The sequence below is a fragment of the Chionomys nivalis genome, chromosome 1 (genome assembly GCF_950005125.1).
Source record: "Chionomys nivalis chromosome 1, mChiNiv1.1, whole genome shotgun sequence".
In the NCBI taxonomy this organism is placed as follows: Eukaryota; Metazoa; Chordata; class Mammalia; order Rodentia; family Cricetidae; genus Chionomys; species Chionomys nivalis.
In genome coordinates, this window is record NC_080086.1 from 1,351,107 (window position 1) to 1,376,596 (window position 25,490).

Here is a 25,490-nt window from a genome sequence, read left to right on the forward strand (position 1 = left end):
CTGGGAGTCGCGCGTGCGCAGAGCGAAAGCGGAATCTACACCTCCGTCCGCGGTAGCAACTGAAGAACTGCAGGAGACAATCTTTCTGGACTCGGCGCAGGCGGAGGGAGTGCTTGCAGGGGGTTGGCCTGGTGCAATCCGCACCGTGGGGACGCTGCTGCGCGTGGAAGGTGAGTGATTCTAGCCGGGACAGTGGTGCAAAACTGACTGCGAGGCTCCGCTTTTTCTGCGATTTTTCTTTCCTCCCTTTACCTCCCCCGCCTCCCTCCGTCCTTCCCATACACAAACACACAGGAAGTTTTGTCTTGGAGATGGCATTGCGTGGAGCGCTGTCCTCGTGCTCCGCGTACTCCGGATTCCTTTGTACAGAGGTGTTGGATGTGCGCGTCTTAATTGGGGAGGGTATTGGAGGTAAACCGAAAGTCAGGGTGTGGGGAAAGTGAGTGCAGCGTGGAAACGAACAGGCAGCGGCGGAGTTGCATCCACGCTGAAGGTGACAATGACTTTTCTCAGTAGTAGTGTCCCTCCCCACCGACCCAGAGAGCCGAGTCGGGGTCGCGGAGCCCGTGTGGGCTCCGGCCGTGGTCTCGTGCGCCGCGGAGCCACCCGCGTGTTGCACTCCCGCGGCGCTCGCGATGGCTTTGCACGCGGGTGCACAACAAAGCCAGAGCTCGGAAACTTCAACTTGCCGCCGCCTGGAGCCGGCGGCCACGCGGGGCTAAGGACAGCCGGCGAGGGCCAGCGCCGGGGCTGCGCGACGCACGCGGCGTGGCGTTGTTGGCCAAGTCCGCAGGGACGCGTCTGCGACAATGAGCGCGCAGCACGCGGTCCCTTGCACTCGGGCCGGCGCCAGCGGTCTCGGCAGCCCCGAAGTTCGCCGCCGGTCTGGTCACCTGTAGCGTGGGTGCGGGCGTCACGCGAGGGGGGAAACCGTGGCCCGCGCGCGGAGCCGAGTCGTTCGGATGAAGGCGGCGGCACAGTCCGCTGCAGGAGGCACCCAACTCTTTTTCCTTTCTTTTTGTGTGTGTGCGCGTGTGTGTGGGCTCCACCTGACAAGCCACGTGCTCGGGGCCACGGCCGGTCTGCGTCCCGAGTGTCCGACTCGCCGTGAGCCTCGGACTGCGGTCGCCGTCGGGGCTGTAAGGAGCAGGACAATGTGGTTTCCTGGTGATGGCGTCTTGCCAGTTTCCAAAGCACAGCGAAAGTCGCCAACTCGCGGCGTGCGCGCGGCGGGGTAGCTCCGGGCGTTCCTGATGGAGTACTCGGCAAAAGTTTGGCCCCGGGGGCCGGCGGCCGAGGGCACCCGAGCTCTCCCGGGGACCTCGCGCGCGGGGTCCCCGTCGCCCCGACGCCGCCGGACAACAAAGGGCCGCGTGTGCCCGAGCGGCGCGGGCCGGGCGGGGCGCGGGGCGGCTTTTGTCCCTCGGGTCCTCTCGGAAACTTCAGCGGCGGTGCAACGGGCGAGCCTGTGTCCGTGGGGGCGCCCCGGCCCCGCGGGTCACCGATGCGGCGCGACGGAGCGCGGCTCGGCGGGGCGCACGCGTGGCCCGAGCTCCGAGGAGGCACGGAGGCCGCGTCTGGGAGGTCCGTGCATCCGCCTTTGAAGTGGAACTGTTGCCATGTTTGAATTACGTCAGGCCGAGCGTGCGGAGCGGCCCGGGAGCGGAGGCGCGGCCTTCGGGCGGCGCCGGCGGGGCGCGCGGGCCGTTGTTCCGCGCAGGTGAGGGCGGCGGGGGGCGCGTGGGGCCCGGCAGCCCCGCGCTCCGCACTCCTTCGTGGAGTGGAGGTCCGCCCTGCCCCCGGACCTCCGACAACACGCGCGGAAGTTTCTGGGCTCCGGGAAGTGGCGGCTGAGGAACTAGGGGTGCGTGCCGTGCCGCCTTTGTGTGTTTACACGTGGGGCGAGCGGCGAAGCGCAGGGCAGGTTTGGCAGGGCGGCTTTCAGACGCGGTGCACTGTGTTCTGGTGACCAGCACCCCAGCCCGCCTCTTGTTTTTATTTTATTCTCACCTTGCGTTACTGCAGGTGATGGATGACTGCGGAGACTGACGCTCACCGACCACCCCCACACCTCCCGCACCCATGTTAGGAGTTCCTTCCTTGTAGGCTCTTCTCCTCCTATGTCGCCCCATGTTTTGTAAAGATTCAGGCAACTTTTGCCTTCTTTTAGTAAGAGATAGACGTGCAGCTTGTTATTAGCAGTGTACCGAAAGCACCTGCTTTTGAACTGAAGTTTGCCAGACTTGAAAATAATTTTTAGTGATCTGTACGGCAAAACCGAACACGTTTAAATTGCCCACTCTAAGAGAAGGTCTGGGATTCGCTTTGGAGTCGGCAAAGCCTAGAAGCATATCAAGTATTCAAGGGATGATTCGGAGGATGTTTTGTGTTTTGGCATTGAGAAATACAGGACACACAGTTCTCAGAGATGACCTTGAGGGCTTCTGAATTGGGGAGTCGGGTCTGTCAATGCTGGGAGGAGGCGCTGGAGCTGGAGTAGCTATGAAGCCCTTGCTAGCTTGACAGCCCCTGGGAACTGGGTTGACCTTCGAGTTACCCCTCTTAGACTTTTTTTTCAACCTAACTTTTTTGGTATGTGGCTCCAGGCATAGCTCAAAAATTATGCTGGTTTGACACATGGATGCTTCTTTGGTATTTGGGGTTTGCCTGCAGTCTAGACATCGCCAACGCGGTATCTGCTGCTGCTTTCCTGATTTCTCCTGTGTCTCAGTGACTTTGTTAGCATCTAGGTGTGGCATTGACTGGGAAATAACGTTAAATGCTTTGCCCCACGTGCGCTATACAAATTGAAATCAGTTTTTTTCCTGCTTATTGTTTTGTTATTAGAGAAACACATTGCCACCACACAAATTGAAATCAGTTCTTTCCTGTTTATTGTTTTGTTATTAGGGAAACACATTCCTTTCACGTTTTGGTTGACCAAGTTAACAATACTGAAAGGTAACCCATCTTGGGGTGCTTTTTTCCCCCTAAGTGACTAGAGAAAGCACATCAAGAAAATGAAAAGCCTTGGATGTTATGGCCTTAACTTTCTTTTGGGTGACTCCTGGGACACTTTGCAAACATTTGATCTGTTTTTTTCTTTTGTTTTGTTTTGGTATTTCATAGACTACTTACTGTAAGTGGAAAGACTAGGAAAGTCAACACACCATGTAGAACTAAATGTTTTTGTTCTTGTAATCGAATGATGTCTGTAAAAGAGACTTTAATGAGTTAAGAGAAAAATAAAAGCAAGGCCTTGACTCCCTTCTTGTGTTGTTTTTGTGGGTGGTTGGAGATTTTAAAGAGCATTTATGCATTTATTTGTATCTGCATGCTTGAGGCCAGAAGGCTACTTGGAGGAGGTGGGTATCTCCACCACAATAGTTTAGGGATCAAATTCAGGTAGGTGGTCAGGCTTTATTGGCTGAGACAACTTGCTAGCCCTGTTTTCCGTCTTTTGAGACAGGGTTTTGCTGTAGCTTTGGAGCCTGTACTGTAGACCAGGCTGGCCTCTAGAATTCACAGAGATCCACCTGCCTCTGCCTCCTGAGTGCTGAGATTAAAGGCTTGTGCCACCACTGCCTGGCAGTAGCCGTGTTTTAAACACCCACCCCCAAAACTTGCTATGCTTGTGTTTTGAACCCCATGTATAATACATGCTGTATAAGTGTTGTGCCACTGTGCTGCCTCCACAACTATAAAATAACTAACCCCTGGGGGGGGGCATTTGCTGTGTTGTCCTGGAATTCTCTGTAGATCCGGCTGGCCTCGAACTCAGATCTGCCTGCCTCTGTCTCCTGAGTGCTAGGATTAAAGGCGTGTGCCACCACCATCCGGCTGAAATAAACATTTAAAAGGGAAAAAAAAATTCTTTTTTTCTTTACAAAGACTTCTTATTTTTATGTGCTTTGTCATTTTGCCTGCGTGTATGTCTGTGAGGGTCCTGCCCCCCTGGAACAGATGCATACCATTGTGAGCTGCCTTGGGGGATGCTGTGACTTGAACCGGGGTCTCTTGGAAGAGCTAACCTCAATGGAAAAATCTTAAGTCAGCTTCCTAAGGCTGCTTGCTTTGAGAACAGTTAACTTTCCATGGCAAGTCCCATAGCTGCTGCTGTAGAACTATGTCCTCTTGGCCGTAGAGTTGGCTGGCTTGCTGCTCTAACTGAAGGCCTGAATTGGGATCCCAGCACCCATGCGAGGTGGTCCGCGTCCACCTGTCGCAAGCTTCAAGAGATCCAATGGTCTCTCCTGGCAGCCTCTTTGGGCACCCTCACACTTGTGCAAACACCACATGGACATAATACACATAGTTTATAACAAATCATTTAAACATTTGAGCCATCTTTCAACTCCCAAAAAAACAATTAAAAAAAAATCATCCCCCTCCCCCAACCAGAGATGGTAAGACTGGGAAGAAAGGTAACACATCCAGAAGTTTCTGGGATTAAAAAATGCCTAGGATGGGGGCCGAATGCACCTTTTAAATATTTAATCCCAGCCGGGCGGTGGTGGCGCACGCCTTTAATCCCAGCACTCGGGAGGCAGAGGCAGGCGGATCTCTGTGAGTTCGAGACCAGCCTGGTCTACAAGAGCTAGTTCCAGGACAGGCTCCAAAACCACAGAGAAACCCTGTCTCGAAAAACCAAAAAAAAAAAAAAAAATAAATAAATATTTAATCCCAGCACTTAGGCAGAGGCTTGCAGGAAGGATATCTGTGAGTTTGAGGCCAGCCTGGGCTATTCATACAGCTCCAGGGCAGCCAGGGCTACCCAGAGAGACCCTGTAGGAAAAGAATGCCTACAGTGGGAAGCAGCAATCCTTTGGTTCACTTTGTCCAGTTTTTTCATGTGTGGTAATGGCACTGACATCTGTGTTGACAATGACCGCTATGTGGGTAGTAAGTATCATACAGATGGTGGTGATGCTGAAGTTTAGGTCAGATGCTTTGCCGAGAGAAGCAGTTAGTGCTGAGTGGGAAAAGTGGGTGCTTGGTCCCTTCCCCCACCACCAGAAACTAGTTCTGGGAAGACACTGCCCTCAACTTCTGTTTGTCCTTCCAGATCTGATTCAACCATTTTACATCAAAAAGTCCGGTGAATACCTAGTAAATGTCACCACTTTGTTCCTGATTTCTCTACAGCCCTTCCCTGGGTGTCCCTGCACTTTGGATTCTTTGCAGATTTAAATTGGAAATACTAAGTAAGAATTGGGTTCTTAGAAATATGAAGAATTTTGGTAGTGTAGGAATAAATCCAAACATCTAGTCCAAAAAGAAAGGCATTTGTTTTCCAGGTGAGGAGGCTGTCTTTGTCCACCAGGAATACAAAGGTCACAGGCCACAGATACTTGCTATTACAGATGTTTTGTTCTAGCACAAGAGTTGAAACCTGAGCTAAAATAATTCATTTCTAGTTGTGTATTTTGTTTCGTTCTGTTATAAGTTTGATTGATTGGAGCAGTTGTGAGACTCATTTCTCTTAGTTGCTCTCCTCTTGAAATAAGCATGAAATATCTTCCTGCTATTTGTTACGAAGGTTGTTTACCATTAATAATCTTAGCAATTCATTTGGTTTACATTTTTTGCAAGTCTTTAAAAATTTAAATATTAAGGAAAAATTACTTTTGAAAACTTGAAGATGTTCATTTGTTTTGTGTGTCTACATGTTTTACATGTGTGTGTGTGTGTATGTGCACCAGGTGTGTGCCTGGTGGAGTTAATAGACGGTTGTGAGCTGCCGTGTGGGTGCTAGAAATCGAACCTAGGGTGATCAAAAGTGATCAAAAGTGCTGAACCATGTCCACAGTCTTTCTCTTTTTTTAAATTTTCCTTATGGTGGTTGCTTTTCAGTCTCTGCCCTTAAGTTCATCTTTGCTATTCTACTTTGTTGGTAGCAAGCAGATGCCCGTGTGTAGAGTTAGTGCTTGGGTGTACTGCAAGAGTGTGTCCTGTCAGGTTTACTGCTGAACAGAGAAGACAATGCAGTACACAGGCAAGTGTGTTTGATAGGTAAGAGCTGGACATTGTGGCTCAGGCATGTAATCCCTGTGGCTGAGAGATATAAGCAGGAGTATTAAGAGTTTGAGGTCAGGACAGGCTCCAAAGCCACAGAGAAACCCTGTCTTGAAAAAACAAAACAAAACAAAACAAAAAAAAAAAGAGTTTGAGGTCATCTTCCATTATAATTGAGTTCAGGGTCGTCCTAGGCATGCAACTCTGCTGCCAAACAATAAATTAATCTGAGCAGTGGTGGCGCACACCTTTAATCCCAACAACTAGGAGGCAGAGACAGGTGGATCTGAGTTCAAGAACTGCCAGGGCTACACAGAGAAACCTTGTCTCAAAAACCAAAACAATATTGAAATGATGAGGGGCTAGAGAGATGACTCAAGTTAAGTGCACTTGAGATTCCAGAGGGCCTGCATTCAGCCGCAACTCCAGCTCCTCCATGGGGATCCAGAAATACTCCCTTCTAAGGCCTCCCTGGGTTCCCACACAGAATGTGTTCACACATGTAGATACACATGAATACAATTTAAATACATTTTAAGAGAGTAAAGACATGGAAGTTTTGTGAGTAAACTTCCCTGGGTGAGGGATGGAAAGGAAGCCATCTCAGACAGAAACACCAGCCCGAGCGCTGGAGTGGCTAGTTATAGGAGCTGATTTGGCCCTCCTTGAATACAGTATTAAAATTGTGAGCAGCTGGTAGGCAGGGCTAGATCCCAAAAAGCTTTGAATTTCTTGCCAAGGAGTTCAGAGCTTAGCCTGCAGCCAGAGTTGGTACCCTGGATGGATGGTTAATATTTGGGCTGTAGGAAGATAACCCCCTTTGAGAAGTCAGTCCTTACAAAGACAGGTACAGGAGGTAAGGGAGACAGCATAAGGACCTCTATGAGATTATATGGGAGGGCTACAGAGAGAGCGTAAGAGATCAGAATTTTGTCTTGCTGTGGATCATAACCAAGGAAGCAGAGACTGAACAACAGATTTGAAGGGGCAATAATAATATCACCTGTGTGGGACATTTAAAGGTTAGAATGGTTTGGTAGTCACTTGGCTGGATTGTTCTCCAGAGCAAAAGGAAGAAACTGGTTCAGGTCGGGGATGTTGGAGAATTTCCTGAGAGTGGACTAGCCCAAAACTAATGGGAAAATGAAATGTTGAGGGTGAGTGAAAGAGAGAGAAGAGCTGGCGTTAAAACAAAACTGTCATTTAGAGGTGTAGCTTACTGGATGCAGTTCCATCCTGTCCAGTGTGTTGGTGTGAAATATTTGAGAGTTGGGATTTAGCCTTATTTTAAGATGACATCGAAGTTTAGGAATGTTTCTGAAGTTTGAGTCTGGTGTGTGTGTGTGTGTGTGTCTGTCTGTCTGTCTGTCTGTCTGCCTGCCTGCCTGCCTGTTATCCCTACTTAGCATTTTTGTTAAGAGTGGATTACTTACAATCTTCCTTATGACACTCCCCACCCAATAAGTTTCACTTTTCAACTGAGTAGAAAACACTCAGTTGAATTCCTAAGATATATATCTGGGACTGTAAAAGTTTGTTTCAGTAATGTGCAGGTCTTAATCACATTCAAGAAAAAAAAATGTACCCTGGTATTTTCATATACTTGGCAAGAAGTGAGATTTCACTTTAATGTTATCAAAGAGCCCTTAGAATTAGGAGCAATTTTTTGTTTTTTTTCGGAGCATGGTTTGTCTGTAGTCCTGGCTGTCCTTGGACTCATAATGTAGATCAGGCTGGCCTACCTCTGTCTGAGTTCTGAGATTAAAGGTGTGTGCCACCATGTTTTTCTCTTTTTCTAAAAAGATTTTTATTTATGTCTAAGCGTGTTTATGCATTTGGGTATGTGCACATGAGTACAAGTACCTGTGGAAGTTTTCCTCTGGAAGAGCAGCAAGTGCCCCTAACCACTGAGCCATTTCTCTAGCCCCCAACGCCCAGTAATTTCTTAATTGTGAAGAACTGGTAGATAACTTTTTACCATTTACTGTATGGTTAAATAAATTCTGTGACATAATTGCCTCTTTTTTTTTTTTTGGATTTTTCGAGATAGGGTTTCTCCGTGGCTTTTGGTTCCTGTCCTGGAACTAGCTCTTCTAGACCAGGCTGGCCTCGAACTCACAGAGATCCGCCTGCCTCTGCCTCCCGAGTCATAATTGCCTCTTAAAGCTTACAAAGATCCTGGCCCTTCCTACATCTCTCTTAATCTAGAATTAGGTGGTACAGTTATTTTTCCCTTTATGTTGCGGAAATGGGCAGAACTAGCTTTTTTTGTTTTTGAATACCATCTAAATTCCAGAGGCCTGGGTTTGTGACTTAATTTTTAACCTGTGCTGTCTTAGTGGAAGACTTTTTTTTTTTTTTTTTAATGAGTTTGGACCCCTTTCTTACAAAGTGAGTTTTAGGCTCTGCCAAGTTCAACCGCAGTTGAAAATGCTGAGGCATATGGCTTCTTAGAGATGGAGTACGTGTTTGGAGCTCTCCGCAAACAAGTGGGGTCTGCAACCTCATACTCAGCTTCCAGGCAAATTAAAATCCATCACTTTAAAAGTGTTGAAGTAAATTTGAAAGCTTTAATGCAGATACCTAGAAGAAGAGGGAGGAAACAATGTTAGTCTGTTGCTCTCCTGCTTTCCCGAGGCACTGATGCAATGTGTTCCATTGTTGGTGAATTCTGCAGCCAAGTGGCCTAGCAGTGTGAGAAACAAACGCTTCTTCTGTTGCCCTTTGTGAAGGGTGTCGCTCCAGTTACACTTGGTTTCTGTGGGCACAGCTGGTTAGAGCACAGAGTTGACTAAAGAGCCCGTGTTTCCAGTTGCAGCAACTTGGGGATCCCCATACCATGTGGTCACCAGTGGGTTTTTATGTTGTCTTTCCCATTCTCCTTTTCTGTTTTGAAAGTTGTCTTTGGATTTTTTCCTTGGGTCCGTTTGTTTTGTCCATAGCTGTTTTGTTACTCTACACAAGTTGTTCTGCTGTCCTGTGGTATCTGGCAGTAGGGTGGGTTGTCTAACAGGCAGGTATCTTCCCGTCTGCTTTGTTTGCTTTGTTTGTTGTTTATTTTATTTTATTTTATTTTATTTTTCTAGACAGGGTTTCTCTGTGTAGTTCTGGCTGTCCTGGAACTCTTGTAGACCAGGCTGGCTTAAAATTGATAAATCCTCCCTCCTCCCTCTGTATCTGCCTCCCAAGCACTGATATTAAAGGCATGTGCCACCACGGCCCAGCTCCGTCTGTTGGGTTTTTAAGAAATTTACTCTAGCTCTCTGCCTTTTGGGTTCTTGAGGTGAATGAAGGGGTAATAATAACATTTGGGTTGTGGTGCTCGTGGTTAAGAATAGGTAGCTTGTAGAAGAGAATAAAGCAAAAGTCAGTTTCATGTTTGCATTCTCTAGAGGGACACCATTATTTTCTATATAATTTATACTTATTTTATGACCTAAAATGAAAGTGTTTTGCAGTGCACAATAGGCTCCGGCATATTACTTTATTGTAGCTGTAGACAGAATCCGTATATTTAAAAGTGGGATTGGTTCACCGTGTCTGGTGCAAATAACAGCTTACTTTTGACTATTTTTCATAATTTTACCTATGGCTGGAGGGGGGCTGGGTACTAACCTGCCTCCTTGTTTTTTGCTTTTCCTTCTCTTTGTTTCTGCTTGAAAGCCTTGACCTGTTTCAGGGACTGCTTTTTACCATCTTTGTGACTGGATGCGATGTTGCTTTTGACCCTTTCCCCAGACGCTGAGCCTTCCTGTGTTTTATTATTTGAGACACCAGTGAAGGTGAACAGAAAAGATGCTTTTTCTTGTTTTTATTATGTTTTTGTGTGTGTGTGTGTGTGTGTGTTGTCTACGCCCCACGTGTGTGCCTGGTACCTAAAGAGACCAAGGGAGGGTGTTTGCTCTTCTGGAACTGGAGTTAAAGAAGATTGTGTGCCACCATGTAAGCGCTAGGAATTGAACTGCTGAGCCATCTCTCCAGCCCCTCTTACTTTGTGGAGGATCTCACGTAGCTCAGGACTCTCTGTGTATGGTGATATTGAGCTTGAGCTTGAGCATCATTCTGCTTCTGCGCTCTAAATGCTGTAGCCACAAAGTGTGTGTAGGGAGGTGCTGTGCACATGAGTGTGTAGTGGAGGCCCCTTGGAGCAGAAATTATAGGTGGTTATGAGCCCACCCTCCTGAATGCTGAGAACAAGAGGTCCTGAGCCATCACTCCAACTCAGCCCTTACCTTTCATATGGGAGATTGGCTTGCTTTGTTGTTTGATTTTTTTTTTTTATTTATTGAGCATAGTATTTATAGCGACTCATCCTATAATAATAGATATTTATACAAGGAAGTTGTAAGAAGGCATGTGTGTGTTGAATGGATACATTATTACTGTTAACTATTTATTGTGGAATAAATTGAAATCATAGCTTGTGGTTTCTGTTTGTTCTCCATGCATTTATGACTTTCAGATGCGATTTGTGTGCCGTAAGATTTACTATTAGGCTTGTAGTTCTGTGGTTTTAGGTACTTAGTTTGTCGTCGCCACCACTGTCTATAACTTCAGGAAATAAATTACAGTTTTGAGTCCTTCTTAACTTCAATTTTCTCCTGTCCCCCAGACACACTCTTACAGATGAGATTGTGCGGTGTCTGTTCTGCTGACCTGCAGTGGACTTAACCCTCAGTCAGGAGGCAGGTGATTGCCTTTGCACAATGGTGTGGTGAGAACGCTCGGAGTACAGATAAGACCATAGCTGACCAAGCTGTTTGAGCAAGTGGGCAGTTCCAGAGGAACTACCTGCTGTTTTACAAAGGCGGGACTTGGAAAGAAGAAAACAGCTACCAGGTTGCTTGAAATACTAGAAATGTCAAAATCACAACCAAACTGCCAGATTTACCCACCACCTTTCTCAGATATAACCTTATTTGAGGTGGGGCTGTGCTGTGTCTGTCTGGCTTCACTACAGAGACTGATAGGATGTTTTGGTTTGAACATAAGTGACTCCACAGATCTTATGAAAATATGTTCAGTTAGTTCTCAGGGCTCCCCAAATCTTAAAGTGGTTAAGTACAAACCACCACTTAGCCGGGCGGTGGTGGCGCACGCCTTTAATCCCAACAGTCAGGAGGCAGAGGCAGGCTGATCTCTGTGAGTTCAAGGCCAGCTTGGTATACAAGAGCTAGTTCCAGGACAGGCTTCAAAGCAACAGAGAAACCCTGTCTTGAAAAACAAAACAAAACAAAACAAAAAACCAAGCCACTACTTAAGGAGGCCGCTGTACGCAAGGAGAGCAATGAACACCCCTGTGGTTTACTGCAGATTCCACGGTTCATCTTAAGGGCATAGGGGAGCTAGGAAGGGGATTTAAAGGCTAAGTGGTGGTCATCCAGTAAGAGACAACTTGGATGCTTGCTTTGTTTTTCACAGCACTGGCTGGACCCTGGGTTTCTGCTCCCACCCCTCCCTTGTTCAAGGCAAAGCCAGCCCACAGGAAAGTCTTGATGGGCCGATGGGTGGCTTTTGTGTCTGTCCTCACAGTTCAGTACTGGCCATAGCGTTTCTTCACAGTTTGTCAGTGTGGCAAGTGAACCAGACTGGCTTCTTGGCAAATCCAGTCTTGAAGGCAGCTAGCCTCCCAGCTTAGACTGTGTGGGTGCCCTGTAGTTTTGGTGTGGTGGGGGTAGAGTTTGTACACTGCCAGCTTGGAGCTTTGTTGTGTACTTCCTTTGTCCTTGCTCGAAGAGGCTGAAGTTTCCTAGCGCTATTGATGATTGTAAGAGGAACTGTGGACTTTTAACCTTGATGGCAAGGGTGTTTGGAGAACAAACAGGAATATACACGGCTGCTTTCTTGAGTCTTGTCATTTGATAATGTTTTGGCTAATGTGGCATGACCATTTGCTTGGGAGGCCATTTTCTTTAAATTTTCCTGTGAGTTCAGGTTCAAAGAAAAAGCCTCATCTTAAGTCTCGTTCTTCAGGGTTTTTGTATTATGTAGAGTACTTTTCTCGCTTCTAATGGTCCAGCTACTTTGTTTTTCTGTCTTAACAGTTTTTGCAGGTAACTGTTAGTTCAGACTTAGTAATTGAAAAGTGTGTTAGTGGCCTTATTTATTCATCTATCTTTGTCTGCTTCCTGTACAAAGAAAACACCAAGAAACACTGGATTAACAGTTGCCTATTTAGCTGGATGTGGTGACACAGGCAGAGACAGGCGGTTCTCTGAGTTCAAAGCCAGCCTGGACTACAGAGTGAGTTCCAGGACAACCAGGGCTACTCAGAGAAACCCTGTCTCCAAAGCAAAAACAAACCCAAGATACACATGCCTCTGGATATTTGGTTACCTGTGAACCTCTGTACTCTGCTGTGGGCCACTGAACAGCACTGGGCTCAGGCCAGACATGAACTAGTGACAGGGCAGGAGGAAAACCTCATTGCTCATATTTACTTCTAAAACAACATATATAAGCATGGTCTATGGTTATAAATTCCAGCATTGTATGTGCAAAGAGAATGGTATGTTTTTTCTTTCTTTGCATGATGTTTTGTGGTAATTGATAGTTGGGTGTACACCTCCTGTGGTTGGTCCATTGAGGTTTAAGTTTCCGTGTTTATTTTCCCTCCACTTGGCAGATCAAGCTGACCTTGAACCCGTGGCAGTCCTGCCTCAGTCTCCCTAATGCTGCTGAGATTGCAGGCATGGGCCTTCATACCCATCATTCATTGCCTTTTGTGTCCCCTAATCCAGATCTGGTGAAGTTGACTTAGATGAGGAGTCTCACTGGCCTCCAACCTAAAGATAGATTTTACCTTCCTTAGTATTGGGATTTTGACCAGAGGAGTTAATTCCACTCATTAGTGCATGGACATCATTTCTAGACTCTAAGATTGGGTTTCTGTGATTTTCATATCTTCCTTTCAGCTCAAGGTGATAAATTTCCCATTTAACCCCCGTTTCCATAGAGCACAGTTGATGCGTGGAGTTTCTTGTATCTTGGTGAATGCATACAACTTTCCTAGGGCGGAGTTGCATTAATAATACAAAGGCACAAGATACCAACATTGTTATAAAGTTTTAGTCACATTCTTAATGGCGTGTGTATGCGAGGAGGCACAGTGAAAGGAAGTGCCACTGACCGCTCCATTCTATGATTAAGGGTTTTATGTGGATATGAGAGAACAGCCAGAGGCATCTGGAAGAGTCCAGAGCAGAGGGAGAAGGTAGATTGAACATGGCCAGCAAACTGGGCATGGCCAGGGTTCTGTAAGAGAAGGGAGAATAAGCAGAGATAGGGAGAATAGAGAGAGCAAAGCTCAGCTATAAGGATGAGTAGTTGGGGGAGGGAAAACCTTGAGCTGGAGGGAGCTTAGGGTAAAGGAGGTGAGAAGGGCTAGGGTGAAACAAGTATTTGTGATGCTGAGGGACCCTAGAGCCCAGAATGGACTTTGATATGCTGATGGGGGCCATGTTCCTTGAGGATGTGGTATAGTGAGTTGATAGGGTGTGTAATTTAAGAAAGATTCTGTCCTCTTTCCAGAATATTTGCCAGGAGAAACAAAGGAGGTAGTGGGTACCTCCCAGCTAACCAGGCATTTCTGCGTGTTCTGTGTCCTGGCCCTGGTACTATGGAGTAGCAGGTCTGGGGAGCCCTTCTAGTTTGTTTGACTTGGGGGTACGGTGGACGGAGCAGAGGGAAGTCCTTGCATGGTTTCTTGTCTTTGCCCTCACAAAAGCTGTGTCAATCTCCTTGTCTTTACAGCTATTGCCCAGAAGAGAAGATGTTTGGTTTTCACAAGCCAAAGATGTACCGAAGTATAGAGGGCTGCTGTATCTGCAGAGCCAAGTCCTCCAGTTCTCGGTTCACGGACAGCAAACGCTACGAAAAGGACTTCCAGAGCTGTTTTGGGTAAGAGTAGTTATGTTCCGTTCTTAGAGGGAAAATAGTCAAAGTGTGTGGAAATATTTCCACGCAAAGCAACGGGAACAATGTGCTAATCTTTAAAATCACCAATTTTCTAATATCTGGGTTAGTGAGGATTCCATGTCCTTAAAATGAGTCAATCCTGACAGCTTACTCTGCCTAATTAGTTGTGAAGTCTTTTATGGTTCCAATTAGACAAACCCGTTTGTTCTTAACTGTAGGATGTATAAGTAAATTTTCAAAATGTATCCTTATTCTCTTACCAATAGTGGGCCTCCAGTGCTGTTTCTACCTTGTGTTTATACATAATAGAGTTACATTTTGACTTGCTGAGAAGGATGATAGCATTATACTTAATATTCTGTCCTGAAATTTACCAGGGAATGCTACCGGGGTATCTTTCCAATGGATATCTGGATGAAATAAAATATTTAATGTTGAACCACTTCCTATGATAGACGATAGTACGCTTGAGAGAGCGCGCATTTGCATGAGATTGATTTTGCTTGATTGCATGTGCACTTAGTTTTCCATACAGGGCTTCTCTGTAGACCAGGCTGGCCTCTGCCCGCCTCCTGAGTGCTGGGATTAAAGGCGTGCATCACCACTGTTTGAATGTGAACATTTGAGTGCTTGTATGTACTGTGATTCATGCTGGGCCGGGCAACCTTGGTGTTGATCCTTGCCTTACAGATAGTTCTATTTATTCCTTGCTTCTTAGGCCAGGCTAGCTGGCCTGTGAACTTCCAGAGAGTCTCCTCTTTCCACCTTTCTACTTATAGATGAGAACTGGGTGAGCTTGCTGTGTAGGTAAGTTCTTGACTACTGGGATTGAAGGTGTGTGTGTTATACCTGACCTCCTGTGTGTTTTTAAAGAGTGTGTATCATGCTAGCCCATGTTTCTCATAGTAGCCCTGCTGCCCCTACCTCCTGAATGCTGAGATTGTAGGTTCGCATCACCACAGCTCATACTTGGTACTCTTCAGTTTTAAATCTTGGGGCTGAAGGAATGGCTCAGCAGTTAAGAATACTTGCTGCTCTTGCAGGGACCCTGGTGGAAATCCTAATCTCTGGCATCAGGCATACACATGGTACACACGGATACATGTAAACATTAAATCTCTCAATCCCTCCCTCCCTCCCTCCCTCCCTCCCTCCTCCCTCCCTCCCTCCCTCCTCCCTCTTTCTTTCTCTCTTTCTCTCCCTCCCTCCCTCCTTCCGCTCTCACTTTGTAGCTTTGGTTGTCCTGGAACTTACTATGTCTAGACCAGGCTGGCTTTGACCTCACAGAGACCCACTTGCCCTTGCCTCCCAAGTGCTGGAATTAAAGACATGCACCACTATACTTGGCTTAAAAGAGACTTTTAAATGGAATGCATTGATTGACTGGGTCTCTAGAAGCTAATGGTTTCTTAGAATTGAAAATTTCATGTGTATGTGTGTGTTTGTGAGTGTGTTTTGATCATTCCTTTCCACCATTCCCTGTCATATTTCTCTTCCAACTTCATCTACATAGGCTCCTCTCTCCCTCCCTCCCCTCCCTCCCTCCTTTTATTTTTTAAGAGCCCTGATGCGTTTCTTTAATCCCAGCACTCTAGAGACAGAGACGGGCAGATCTCTATGAGTATAAGGTCAGACCAATCTACAAATTGAGTTCTAGGGCAGCCAGGGGTGACTAATAAATAAAACACAAAGGTTAAAAGTAAGAAAAGAATTTCTTTTACAATAGTACTGCCTGTGTGTATGCACATGGGTGTAGGCCTTACTGGGGCATTAGTTTCATATCTGAGATGCACTAGAGGAACAGCGGAATAGATGGTGTTAGGGTAGTCAGAAATCACATCTATGAGCCATAAACAGATGTATTTTTCTCCAAGAGACGTATCCACATCTGAAGCCTCATGAGTGGAAAGTGAGATAATGCTCTGTTTTCGCGTCAGGTTGCACGAGACTCGCTCAGGAGACATCTGCAATGCCTGTGTGCTGCTTGTGAAAAGATGGAAGAAGTTGCCGGCGGGATCGAAAAAAAACTGGAATCACGTTAGTTGGTCTTTTTCTGCCTCTGCTAAAATAACATTAGCGTCAGCACTCCCAATTTAGGAAGTTCTGTATCACTAAGATAGAAAAGACTACAAGAATAAAGAAAAGCACTAGCCTGGTGTGGCATTTCCCGGGATGTTGACAATATCCTTATGTTACACGTAGATCCTCTTCACTCCTTAGAATGACATGTTGCTTTGAACTCGTGAGCGCGTAAGTTTAGTCTTGTGTTTTGTGTTTACTGCTTACTACTTGTAGGCTTCTGGCTACAAAGCTGTCAGCTATCCACAGAGCTACTCCGGGACCTGAATGAGGTAGTGCCTATAAAACAAAATACAAGGTGGATACTGTTGTGTAGGCTGTGATTAGGTCAGCGGTGTTGGTGTGAGTTCTGTTAACCCTTTTTACTTTATTGCCCCTGTCACTAGAATCACGTAATATATATTTAGTTAGATCTATTTGTTTTTTTTTTTTTAATTATTACTCTGTGAGTGTACCAGAGGTGGGCTGTTGGAGCCTTTGGAGCTGAAGTTGCAGGCAGCTGTGAGCTGTGTCTGATGTGAATGCTAGGCGCGCCCCCCCCCCCATTTAATTGAGATGATCTGAGCAGCACTTCTTAATGTTATTTTTGAAAGATGTATTTATTTTATTTTTAAAATTTTGTGTGTTTTGTCCACGTTTATGTATGTGTGCCGCATGCATTGGGTCCCCTGGTACTGGTTACTGAGTGCTGAGCCGACAGGTGGATGCTGTGACCTGAGCTCACTTTTCTGCAACAGCATCAAGGGCTTCTAACCACTGTACCATTTCTCCAGCCCCTAGCGCTTTTTAATTTTTGGTGCTGGAGGTGGAACTAGGGTGTTGGAGCTACGTTAACCTGTGCTACTCAACATCCCCTCGTCTGCAGTTTTGTTAAATTCTTTAATAATGCTAGCTTTTCAGATATTTGTTTTGGCTTTTGCTTTATTAAGACAAAGTCTCACGTAGCCCCAGCTATGGCAGAAGACAACTTTGACCTTCTGTTTTGACTACCCTGCCTCTCAAGCACCAGGGTTACAGGTGTGAGCCACCATCTCTGGCCAAGGTTTATGAAATTTAAATTGCATAGAATATTTTGCTTAAATGGACATTTTTCTTTACCCAGCACAGTACTGTCCATTGATAATGTTAAATTGCTGCAATAGGTTTCTTAGGGACCTGTTACCTTAATACGTAAAGAAGTTTTTCTTGAATAGCTTACCCGAGGAAATCACAGTTGTGATGTTTGAAGGTGATGACAATCTTCTGTGTTGAAGGCCATGCTAGACAGGGGAGAGGAAATGCTGTGGTCAGTAAATTCAGGGCTTAGCATGCGGTCATAAGTAGTGCTTATTCTTTGTCATGTGACAGGTAAAGGTTCACGCAAACCCTCAAACACTGGTATAAACTGGTTCTTGAGTAAGTGTGGGCCTAAATGGTATTAAATATTCAGTGCTTCCTTCCAGGTGGTAGATGCAAGGGCAGGACCCAGTCTGAAGACAACATTGAAACCAAAGAAAGTGAAAACTCTGTCTGGAAACAGGATGAAAAGCAACCAGATCAGTAAACTGCAGAAGGAGTTTAAACGCCACAGTGAGTTCAGTGTTTTATTTTTGACCGGTTTACAGTATGTGTGAATCCATTTCCTGCTTACTGTCTAATAAGTACTGGGGTGGTCCATTTCCTGTTTTTGAGTCTTGGCCTTTGGAAGGTACTTTTGACTTGGTGAATATGTTCTTAATTCTGTGAAATAGACTCTGATTTTGATAGCTTAGAGTAACTAAAGGGGCTTGGGAGATCTTAGAGTGGATAAAGAGCTTGCTGCCGAGACGTGAGGGCTTGTCGGATCCTAGCACCCACATAAAAGCTGGGTGGAGGCCTGCAGGGGAGCTCATCTGGAAAGGCAGTTGCTGCCCAGCCCTGATCTCCAGGACCAGTGTGTTAGCAGAGAACCAACTCCACAAATTGTCCTCTGACTTCTGCATGTGCACGTGACATGTGTGTGCCTGTATACATACACAGATAAATCCAGCAACAACCAAAAACTGGGCAGACATGCCTGCCTGTGATCACAGCACAAAAGATTCAGAGATAGGGGATCCCTGGAACGAGGTGACAGGTTCAGTGAGAGACCCTGCCTCGGGAAAGATGCCAGCCTGATTTTCACATATCATGGGTGAAACACATACCAGGCAAAACCAAGAGTATTTCATAGTAAAAATGTGGTTATTCACAGCAGATAGAATGGCCAGGTTGTTGTCTTTTTACTCATTTAGTAAACGAGTCACTACTACAATAAAGATAAATGACGATTCCTAAGTGTTTGGGGGTTCTGGTTCAAAGAAGCCTGGGGCTTTGCTTGTTGCCCACCTGTCTTGTTGGTGCCTAAGTGATCCTTACCGATGAAGACTTGACAATTTCAGTTCTTCACTCCATGTAGTTGTTATGTGTCTTGGTGTCCGAAAGTTGTAGATTAAATCTGAGGATATTGTAGCTTTTAAATGTAAAAGTAGTACACACTGAAATTTCAAATGGTTCAAAACCACTGAGCATTTGGGATAGTGACCACCCTCACATAGAAGCTGTTTGCTGATGTTCCTGGGAAGTTTAAACATCCTGCTAGATTACTCCTGAAGATTTTTTTCTTTAGGAAGTTAAATACTATTTATTAAAGTGAATTAGCATACTAATAGCACATGATACTTAATTGAGATGTTTAATTTTACATTATGTATGTAAGCGTTTTTAAGAGGAACTTGTAAGATCCTTATATTCGTAAGCTTTTATTTTCCTTGTAATGCCAGAGCTCAAGCTCAAGGCTCTGTGCCAGGGAAGCACTTCACTGCTGGACTCCAGGAAAATGTTTCAGTGAGGCTGGGGAGATGGCTCAGCACGTAAAGACCTTGGTACCCATCAAGCACCCTTATCTGGTAGCTCATAGCTACCTCTGACTCCAGCTCCAGGGTGTCAGATAACCTCTGGTCTCCAAGGTTGTATGTACATGTGTGCATGCACACACATTTGAACTAAAGCTTTGCTGTTTAATAAATACCAATTAATTGCCGGGCCGGGTGGTGGTGGCGCATGCCTTTAATTCCAGCATTTGGGAGGCAGAGGCAGGCGGATCTCTGTGAGTTCTAGGCCAGCCTGGTCTACAAGAGCTAGTTCCAGGACAGGCTCCAAAACCACAGAGAAACCCTGTCTCGAAAAACCAAAAAAAAAAAAAAAAAAAAAAAAAACAAAAACAAAAACAAACAAAAAATCAATTAATTGTTCTCTGGATTAGAGGACTATTCTATCTGTGTCTGTAGATAACAATTTTAAGTGGTGGTTGTGATATTCAGTGCTGCAGCATAGTGACCATCAACCGAAAGGTGTATTTTCTGGCTTTTTTTTTTGTGTGTGTGTGTGTGTGTGTGATATTGGGTCTTTACCTTTCTCTGTCCATCCTGGAAAATCATAGTGTTGACCAAGGTATCCTCAAACTCAGAAATTGACCCCACAGAAATGTGTGCCTCTGCCTCCTGAATGCTGGGAGAAAGGGTGTGTGTCAGCACGCGTGGCTTTATTTTCTGGCTTTTACATACATGGTGCAGACATATGCTGGTGTAGCTCTAGGATAGTAAATCACCTTTATTCCTGAGGTTATTTTCCCATTTAGAGAAGTAGAGCAGCACCTGGACTTTGCACACGATGAGACTCGAATGTCTTCCGTCTTTGTTGCAGATTCGGATGCTCACAGCACCACCTCAAGTGCCTCCCCTGCCCAGTCTCCCTGCTACAGTAACCAGTCAGACGACGGCTCAGATACAGAGATGGCGTCCAGCTCTAACCGGACTCCAGTGTTTTCCTTCTTAGACCTTACCTACTGGAAAAGGTAAAAGCAACCAACCCATCTCCACCGCTGCCTGTGGCGTACCGTGTGTAGAGCGGTTGAACATATTTGACAGATAACTGGTGGTTATCTGGAAGTCGGGTGAGCAGGAATTGAGCATTGAGCAGACCTTGGGTGTAAGACTCAAATTTACATTGATTAAGACTAGCTGTTTTGAGAGTTACCACTAAAAAAAAGGGTAAGTGGTTAAAGTCTCTTAAGTTCCATTAATAGGTGTCTTGGTTTCATTTCTGCTTGCTGTGATGATAAAACACATGAGGGGAAAGGGTTTATTTTAGCTCTCAGTCAGTTCAGGTTACAGCGTCTGTCACCATGGGGAAGTCACAGTAATAAAAACTGGAGAACTGGCCACGGCAGAGCAGAGAAAAGGACATGAATCCATATGTGCTCGTGCTTAGCCAGATTCTCTAGGGTCAGCACCGCCTACAGTGGGCATGGTTTCCCACCTCAGGTTGGCAGTCAAAACTGTCATGGTGACAGGGACACTTGGACCAGTTCAGATGTGGGCATGTGGCCAGAGAGCAAGAAGAGACAATAATTGGGAAGGGGAGAGTGTTTTTAAAGGAAAAGTAGTATCCCTGGGACACAGAAAACAGTTAACACATTTCCTGTACCTAAAACTATACAATATGAAGGACAGTGTAGAACTGTGCAGAGAAAATACACTGCTTTCACAGGAACAACCAGCACATAAAGATGAATTCTTTGAAACAAACATAAAGCAAGCTAGAAACCAGCATATTAAGGTCTTCAGTTGGCTAGGAAATACTACCTCTGAGCCAGGTGTGGTCTTTAATCCCAGCACTTGTGATACAGAGGCACAGAGGCAGGTGGATCTCTGAGTTCGAGGCCAGCCTGGCTCACCGAGCAAGTTCCAGGACAGCCAGGGCTACACAGAGAAACCCTGTCTTAAAAAACCGAGGGTTGGGGGAAGGAGAGGAGGGAGAGAGACCCAATATAAACCTGTATTTACTGAAAAATACCTTATGAACAAGTGCATAAGACAGTTGACTGCAGCTAAGCGTGGGTTTGAGGCAACTCTGGGTTACGTAATTAGACCCCCCCCCCCAAAAAAAAAGAGTAATTGTGAAGTTTAAAAATGAAGAGGAGCTAGAGAGGTTGGTGGTTGAACACTTTTCAATTAAGAGCAGTTGGTGCTCTTGGAGAGGACCCTGTTTGAGCTCCCAGCATCCTGGTGTGTGGAACTCTCTACTGCCTCTAGTTCCAGTTCTAGGAGATTTGACATTTTATGGCCTCAGTGAGCACCTCTACACGCAGGAACACATACACACATATATACATAAGTAATAATAAAATAGAGGGAGAGGGTTAATTACTTGTTAACCTTTAAGTCTGTGGTAGTAAAGATGATGATGGATTTAAAGTGTCCTTGCCTTGCTGATACTAACTCTACTGAGGTCACTAGACTCCTGTGATGTGACTAAAGCCAGCAGACATGTCCAGTTAGCATGTTAACCCATATAGAAAATGGTAAATATAGGTAGAACAGAAAAAGTGAAGTCATGTAGAATAGGGCTGGGCATAGGTTCCCGAATTAATGTGTAAGGACCTAGGTTCAGTCCATACCTAGCCCGGCCCTAAACAGAAAGAAATACTAGAACCCAAATTAGTGATCATGGTGATAGCAACACCGAAAAGATGGATAAATAAAGACTCTAGCAAAATAAAGCATATTCTATACAAGGTAAGACAGAGGAAAGTTCCATCCAGCAAAACAAAATAGTAGAAACCAACCCATATAAATGGAAGTGAAAGTATAATATAAATTGGAACATGCTAAGGAACATAACTGTGAGCTTGAGGCTGATCTAGGAGGCAGAGATAGGATCCCAAGGCTGTGCTGTCCAGCTAGTCTCCAGATTGGTGTGGACTCTAGGTGAGGTACTGTTGGGGAAGATACCCGTGTTGAGCTGCGTTCCACGTCAGGGTGTATGGGTGAATGGTCACTGCTTTTAGAGCAGTGTATAGAGGTAGATTGAGCAGGATTGTTTTTTGTAAATAATCTGAGTATCTAAGGTCAATAATGCACGTAAATTCTATTGGTCAGCATAGAAATAAAGGGAGTCAAGGAAATAGGCAGAGAACCAGAGTAGAGGAGTCGCTACAAAGAGTGACCAAAGAGAGTGTATAAAAGAAAGTCAGAAGGGTGGCTCGGTGAGTAAACTTGACAACTTGAGTTGTAAAAACGCCAGCTCGTAATGTCTTGTTTTCCTTTGTTTTAGACAGAAGATTTGCTGTGGGATCATCTACAAGGGCCGCTTTGGGGAGGTCCTCATCGACACGCATCTCTTCAAGCCCTGCTGCAGCAGTAAGAAGGCAGCTGCTGAGAAACCCGAGGAGCAGGGGCCGGCGCCTCTGCCCATCTCCACTCAGGAGTGGTGACTGAGGTTCATGTAGAAGGGAACAAAGAGCGAATTTAAACTTTGAAAAGACCACAAAGCAACAAACTGACCCTCCTATTTTTAACTTGGATACCTGCTATTCTGCCAAAAGACATTTTTCTAGAATAGTTTCATGGGTTACCCATCCCCCCATCCAACAAACTTTGAAGCCAGTTTCTAGCTTACTACAAGAAAGAAGTGTACATAATATTTAAGATGCTGGGTATTTCATAGGAAAGCTGAATGCTGCTGTAAGTGCTCTTTAAAGTCTTTTTTTTTTTTTTTAATCCCCTCTAATGAATGGAAGTAGGGGAATTTCAGGGGACAGAGATGGGATTTGTGTGTGATAAACCATATGTAGTTTTTAGTCTTTCTGTGGAGAGGCAGTGGTTGGGGCATTTTTAAATGGCTGGCTACACTTGTTTTCCCTCATGATGATTTGTCATAACTCAGTAGCACGACCTGCCCCCTAGAGGTAGTTAAGAGTTTTTCGATGCTAAGGTGTTGCCAAGGCTCTGATGATTCAGACCCATACTACTGATGACTAAGCAGGACAGACTGAGCTTTCTGCAGATAGCTTGAAGGAGGAAGCAATCTCTGAACACACACAGGCAGCACCGAGTCGCCTCCCCTCGTCATATTTGATGAAAGACTTTATGTGAATCTTATAAAACAGAACCAGAGCTCCTTCTGGGGAAGGCCAGCCTGTAGGATGAGCAAGGTCCTATAGGGATAGTACCAAAGCATCACCATGCGGTAGAGAACATGTGGTTATAAACTACTTAAACAGAATGTGTAAGTCCTGGGGATGCGTGGGGCACAGTGGATGCTGCTCGGGGCACATTTCTTAGAGGGCTTGCAGTGTGTAAATAATTGACCTTGGTGTTCCACAGCTGTCTGGGATTCACTGAGATCCGCACGATTCAGTTCTAGCTCTGGATTACCTCAGTTGACCTTTTGTGGAGGTTTTTTTTTTATCTATAGAGTAGCTCTTTGCCTTGTCATAACTATTAGGGTTTTGGGTTTTGTCTTACTGTTTTTCTCCCTCTATTTAAAATTTGATTAGAAGAAAAGAGTTGTGTGTTGAGGCTAAGTTGGTTGGTTGGATTGGGTCGGCTTCTTGGAGTTGGGCTTCTGAACATCAAGATAGTTGAATGGAGCTCCTCGTGTGGAGATCTCAATGAGGGCGCTCAGCTGAGCCAGACTGAAGTTGTCCGACCGCCTCTTTTCAAAGTTCAGGAAAAATAGTGCCATTTCGGACCTCTCCTAGAGGGAGGGGTGTGTGGCTGCCTTAGTATTCTGTCGCTCATGATTATTCTAAAAACTGGATTTTTAAGAGTCTGTTGGTGTTTCACAACGGGGAGGGCCACCGTTTGTGGCATCCTATAGTTTTATAGTTTTTACATTTTGTGTGTCTCTTCCTTTTTGGAAAAACCTACCTAGTACAAGCCACCACATGCACAGACTGCCCAGTGAGTGGGTTGGTTCTCCACAGCCCTTGGTGTAGTACAGAGTCCAGCCGTTACCATTCTCCCGCGTTGCTTCGACGCGGGATGTTTCTTTTGTACATTTTGGCTGCAGTATTGGTGGTAGAATATACTTTGATGGATCATCTCTACTTCTGTATTTATTTATTTATTACTAGACCTCAACCACAGTCTTCTCCCCTCCACTCTCTGCCGTAGGATGTACTGTATGTAGTCATGCACTTTGTATTAATATATTAGAAATCTACAGATCTGTTTTGTACTTTTTATACTGTTGGATACTTATAATCAAAACTTTTACTCTAGGGTATTGAATAAATTTAGTCTTACTAGAAAATAAAAGGAGCTGTTCTCTGGTTTTATTTTAAAGGTCTCTGATGAGAGTGTTTTTCAGGGCCTAGAGAGATCGCTCGGTTGTTAAGAACACTGACTGGTCTTGCAGAAGACCCGCGTTGGGTTCCCAGGACCACACATATGACACCTCAAAAACATCTGTACTCTTGGGGACCAGGCAAACACACAGTTAGTGGCAGACAAAAATATCCCATGTACATAAAATATAAGATTTTCTTTATGGGAACATGATGTAAGTTTATTTTGATGAACTGGGGTGGGGAATGAAGAATAAATGGATATTACAGTTGACATGCGGAGAACTTCATTTCATGTCTTGGTTTTAACTTGAATGGAATGTCCACAGTACTAGGATGTCCATGCTAAGATTTAATTATCTGTGGGAAGAGTCAGACCTGGCTCTTGTATAAAACAACTTTACAGAATTTTACAGAATTATGGGGAGCTCAAAGTGCATATAGAAGCTTTAAGCAGTATTTTTGTGAGTTATATATCCAAGCTGGTAGGTTAGATAGGTAGTAAGGGTATTTGCTGCCAAGGCTGACAGTCTCTGGAGTTACTGTATCATAGTCTAGACCATTTCCCTCTGTCCTTAGTGTGCCAAGGGTCAGAGTGCTTTTATATACAGAACCTGCTTCTCAGATGATACTACAGAATACCACATTCCCATTTTTTTACTTCCTTTTGTTTTTTTCAGATAGAGAGTTTCTCGTTGCAGCTCTGGCTGTCCTGGAACTTGCTTTGTAGACCAGGCTGGCCTGAGATCTGCCTGCCTCTGCCTCCTAACGTGCTAGGATTAAAGGTGTGCGCCACCACCGCCCAGCTTAGACTGTTTACTTCTGTCTTTAGTGTGTCAAGGGTCTGAATGTTAGCGTAGAAACCTGGAAGCAGGAACTGAAGAAGGGGCCATAGAGGAAAACTGCTTACTGCTTGCTTTTCATGCCTTGCTCTGCAGCTCAGTCGTGGCTGGGTCCTCAGTGGGCTAGGCCCTCTAACATTAATCCTACGGACTCGTCTACCAGGCGCTCTTATTAAGGCTATCTTAATTATTGTTCTATTGCTGTGCAGAGACACTGAGCAAGGCAACTGGGAGCTTGCTGATAGTTTCAGAGGGTTAGTCCGTTGTGGTGGTGATGCTCCCCAAGTAATTGGGAGCTTTACATATTTATCAGTAGACAATGGGCAGAGAGAGACACAAGCAAGCCTGGGCATTTGAAACCCCAAGGCACACGACAGTTGACCAAACTGGGAACCAAGCACTCAAATACATGAACCTATAGGGCCATTTTTGTTCAAACCACCACAGAGGCGTGAAGAGTCCCAGATAGGTTTGTGAAATTGGCAAACTGATCTACCATACCTAAA

The 25,490-nt window shown here is 45.3% G+C and overlaps 1 protein-coding gene across 1 annotated transcript; it reads left to right on the top strand.

The window, feature by feature from the left end:
* The first annotated feature begins 5 nt into the window (after positions 1-5).
* Positions 6-24,105, top strand: Sinhcaf (SIN3-HDAC complex associated factor). Its single transcript, XM_057776407.1, has 6 exons — positions 6-170; positions 13,768-13,914; positions 15,870-15,969; positions 17,454-17,580; positions 19,714-19,864; positions 22,126-24,105. The coding sequence occupies exons 2-6, from the start codon at positions 13,787-13,789 to the stop codon at positions 22,283-22,285; spliced, it is 666 nt and encodes a 221-aa protein (XP_057632390.1). The 5' UTR covers positions 6-170; positions 13,768-13,786; the 3' UTR covers positions 22,286-24,105.
* Positions 24,106-25,490: the final 1,385 nt, after the last annotated feature.

Coding starts and splice junctions, on each gene's coding strand:
- Sinhcaf (XM_057776407.1), top strand. CDS start 13,787: ATGTTTGGTTTTCACAAGCCAAAGATGTACCGAAGTATAGAGGGCTGC. Junction 15,970..17,453: donor CGAAAAAAAACTGGAATCAC/GTTAGTTGGTCT, acceptor GCTTCCTTCCAG/GTGGTAGATGCAAGGGCAGG. Junction 19,865..22,125: donor GACCTTACCTACTGGAAAAG/GTAAAAGCAACC, acceptor CCTTTGTTTTAG/ACAGAAGATTTGCTGTGGGA.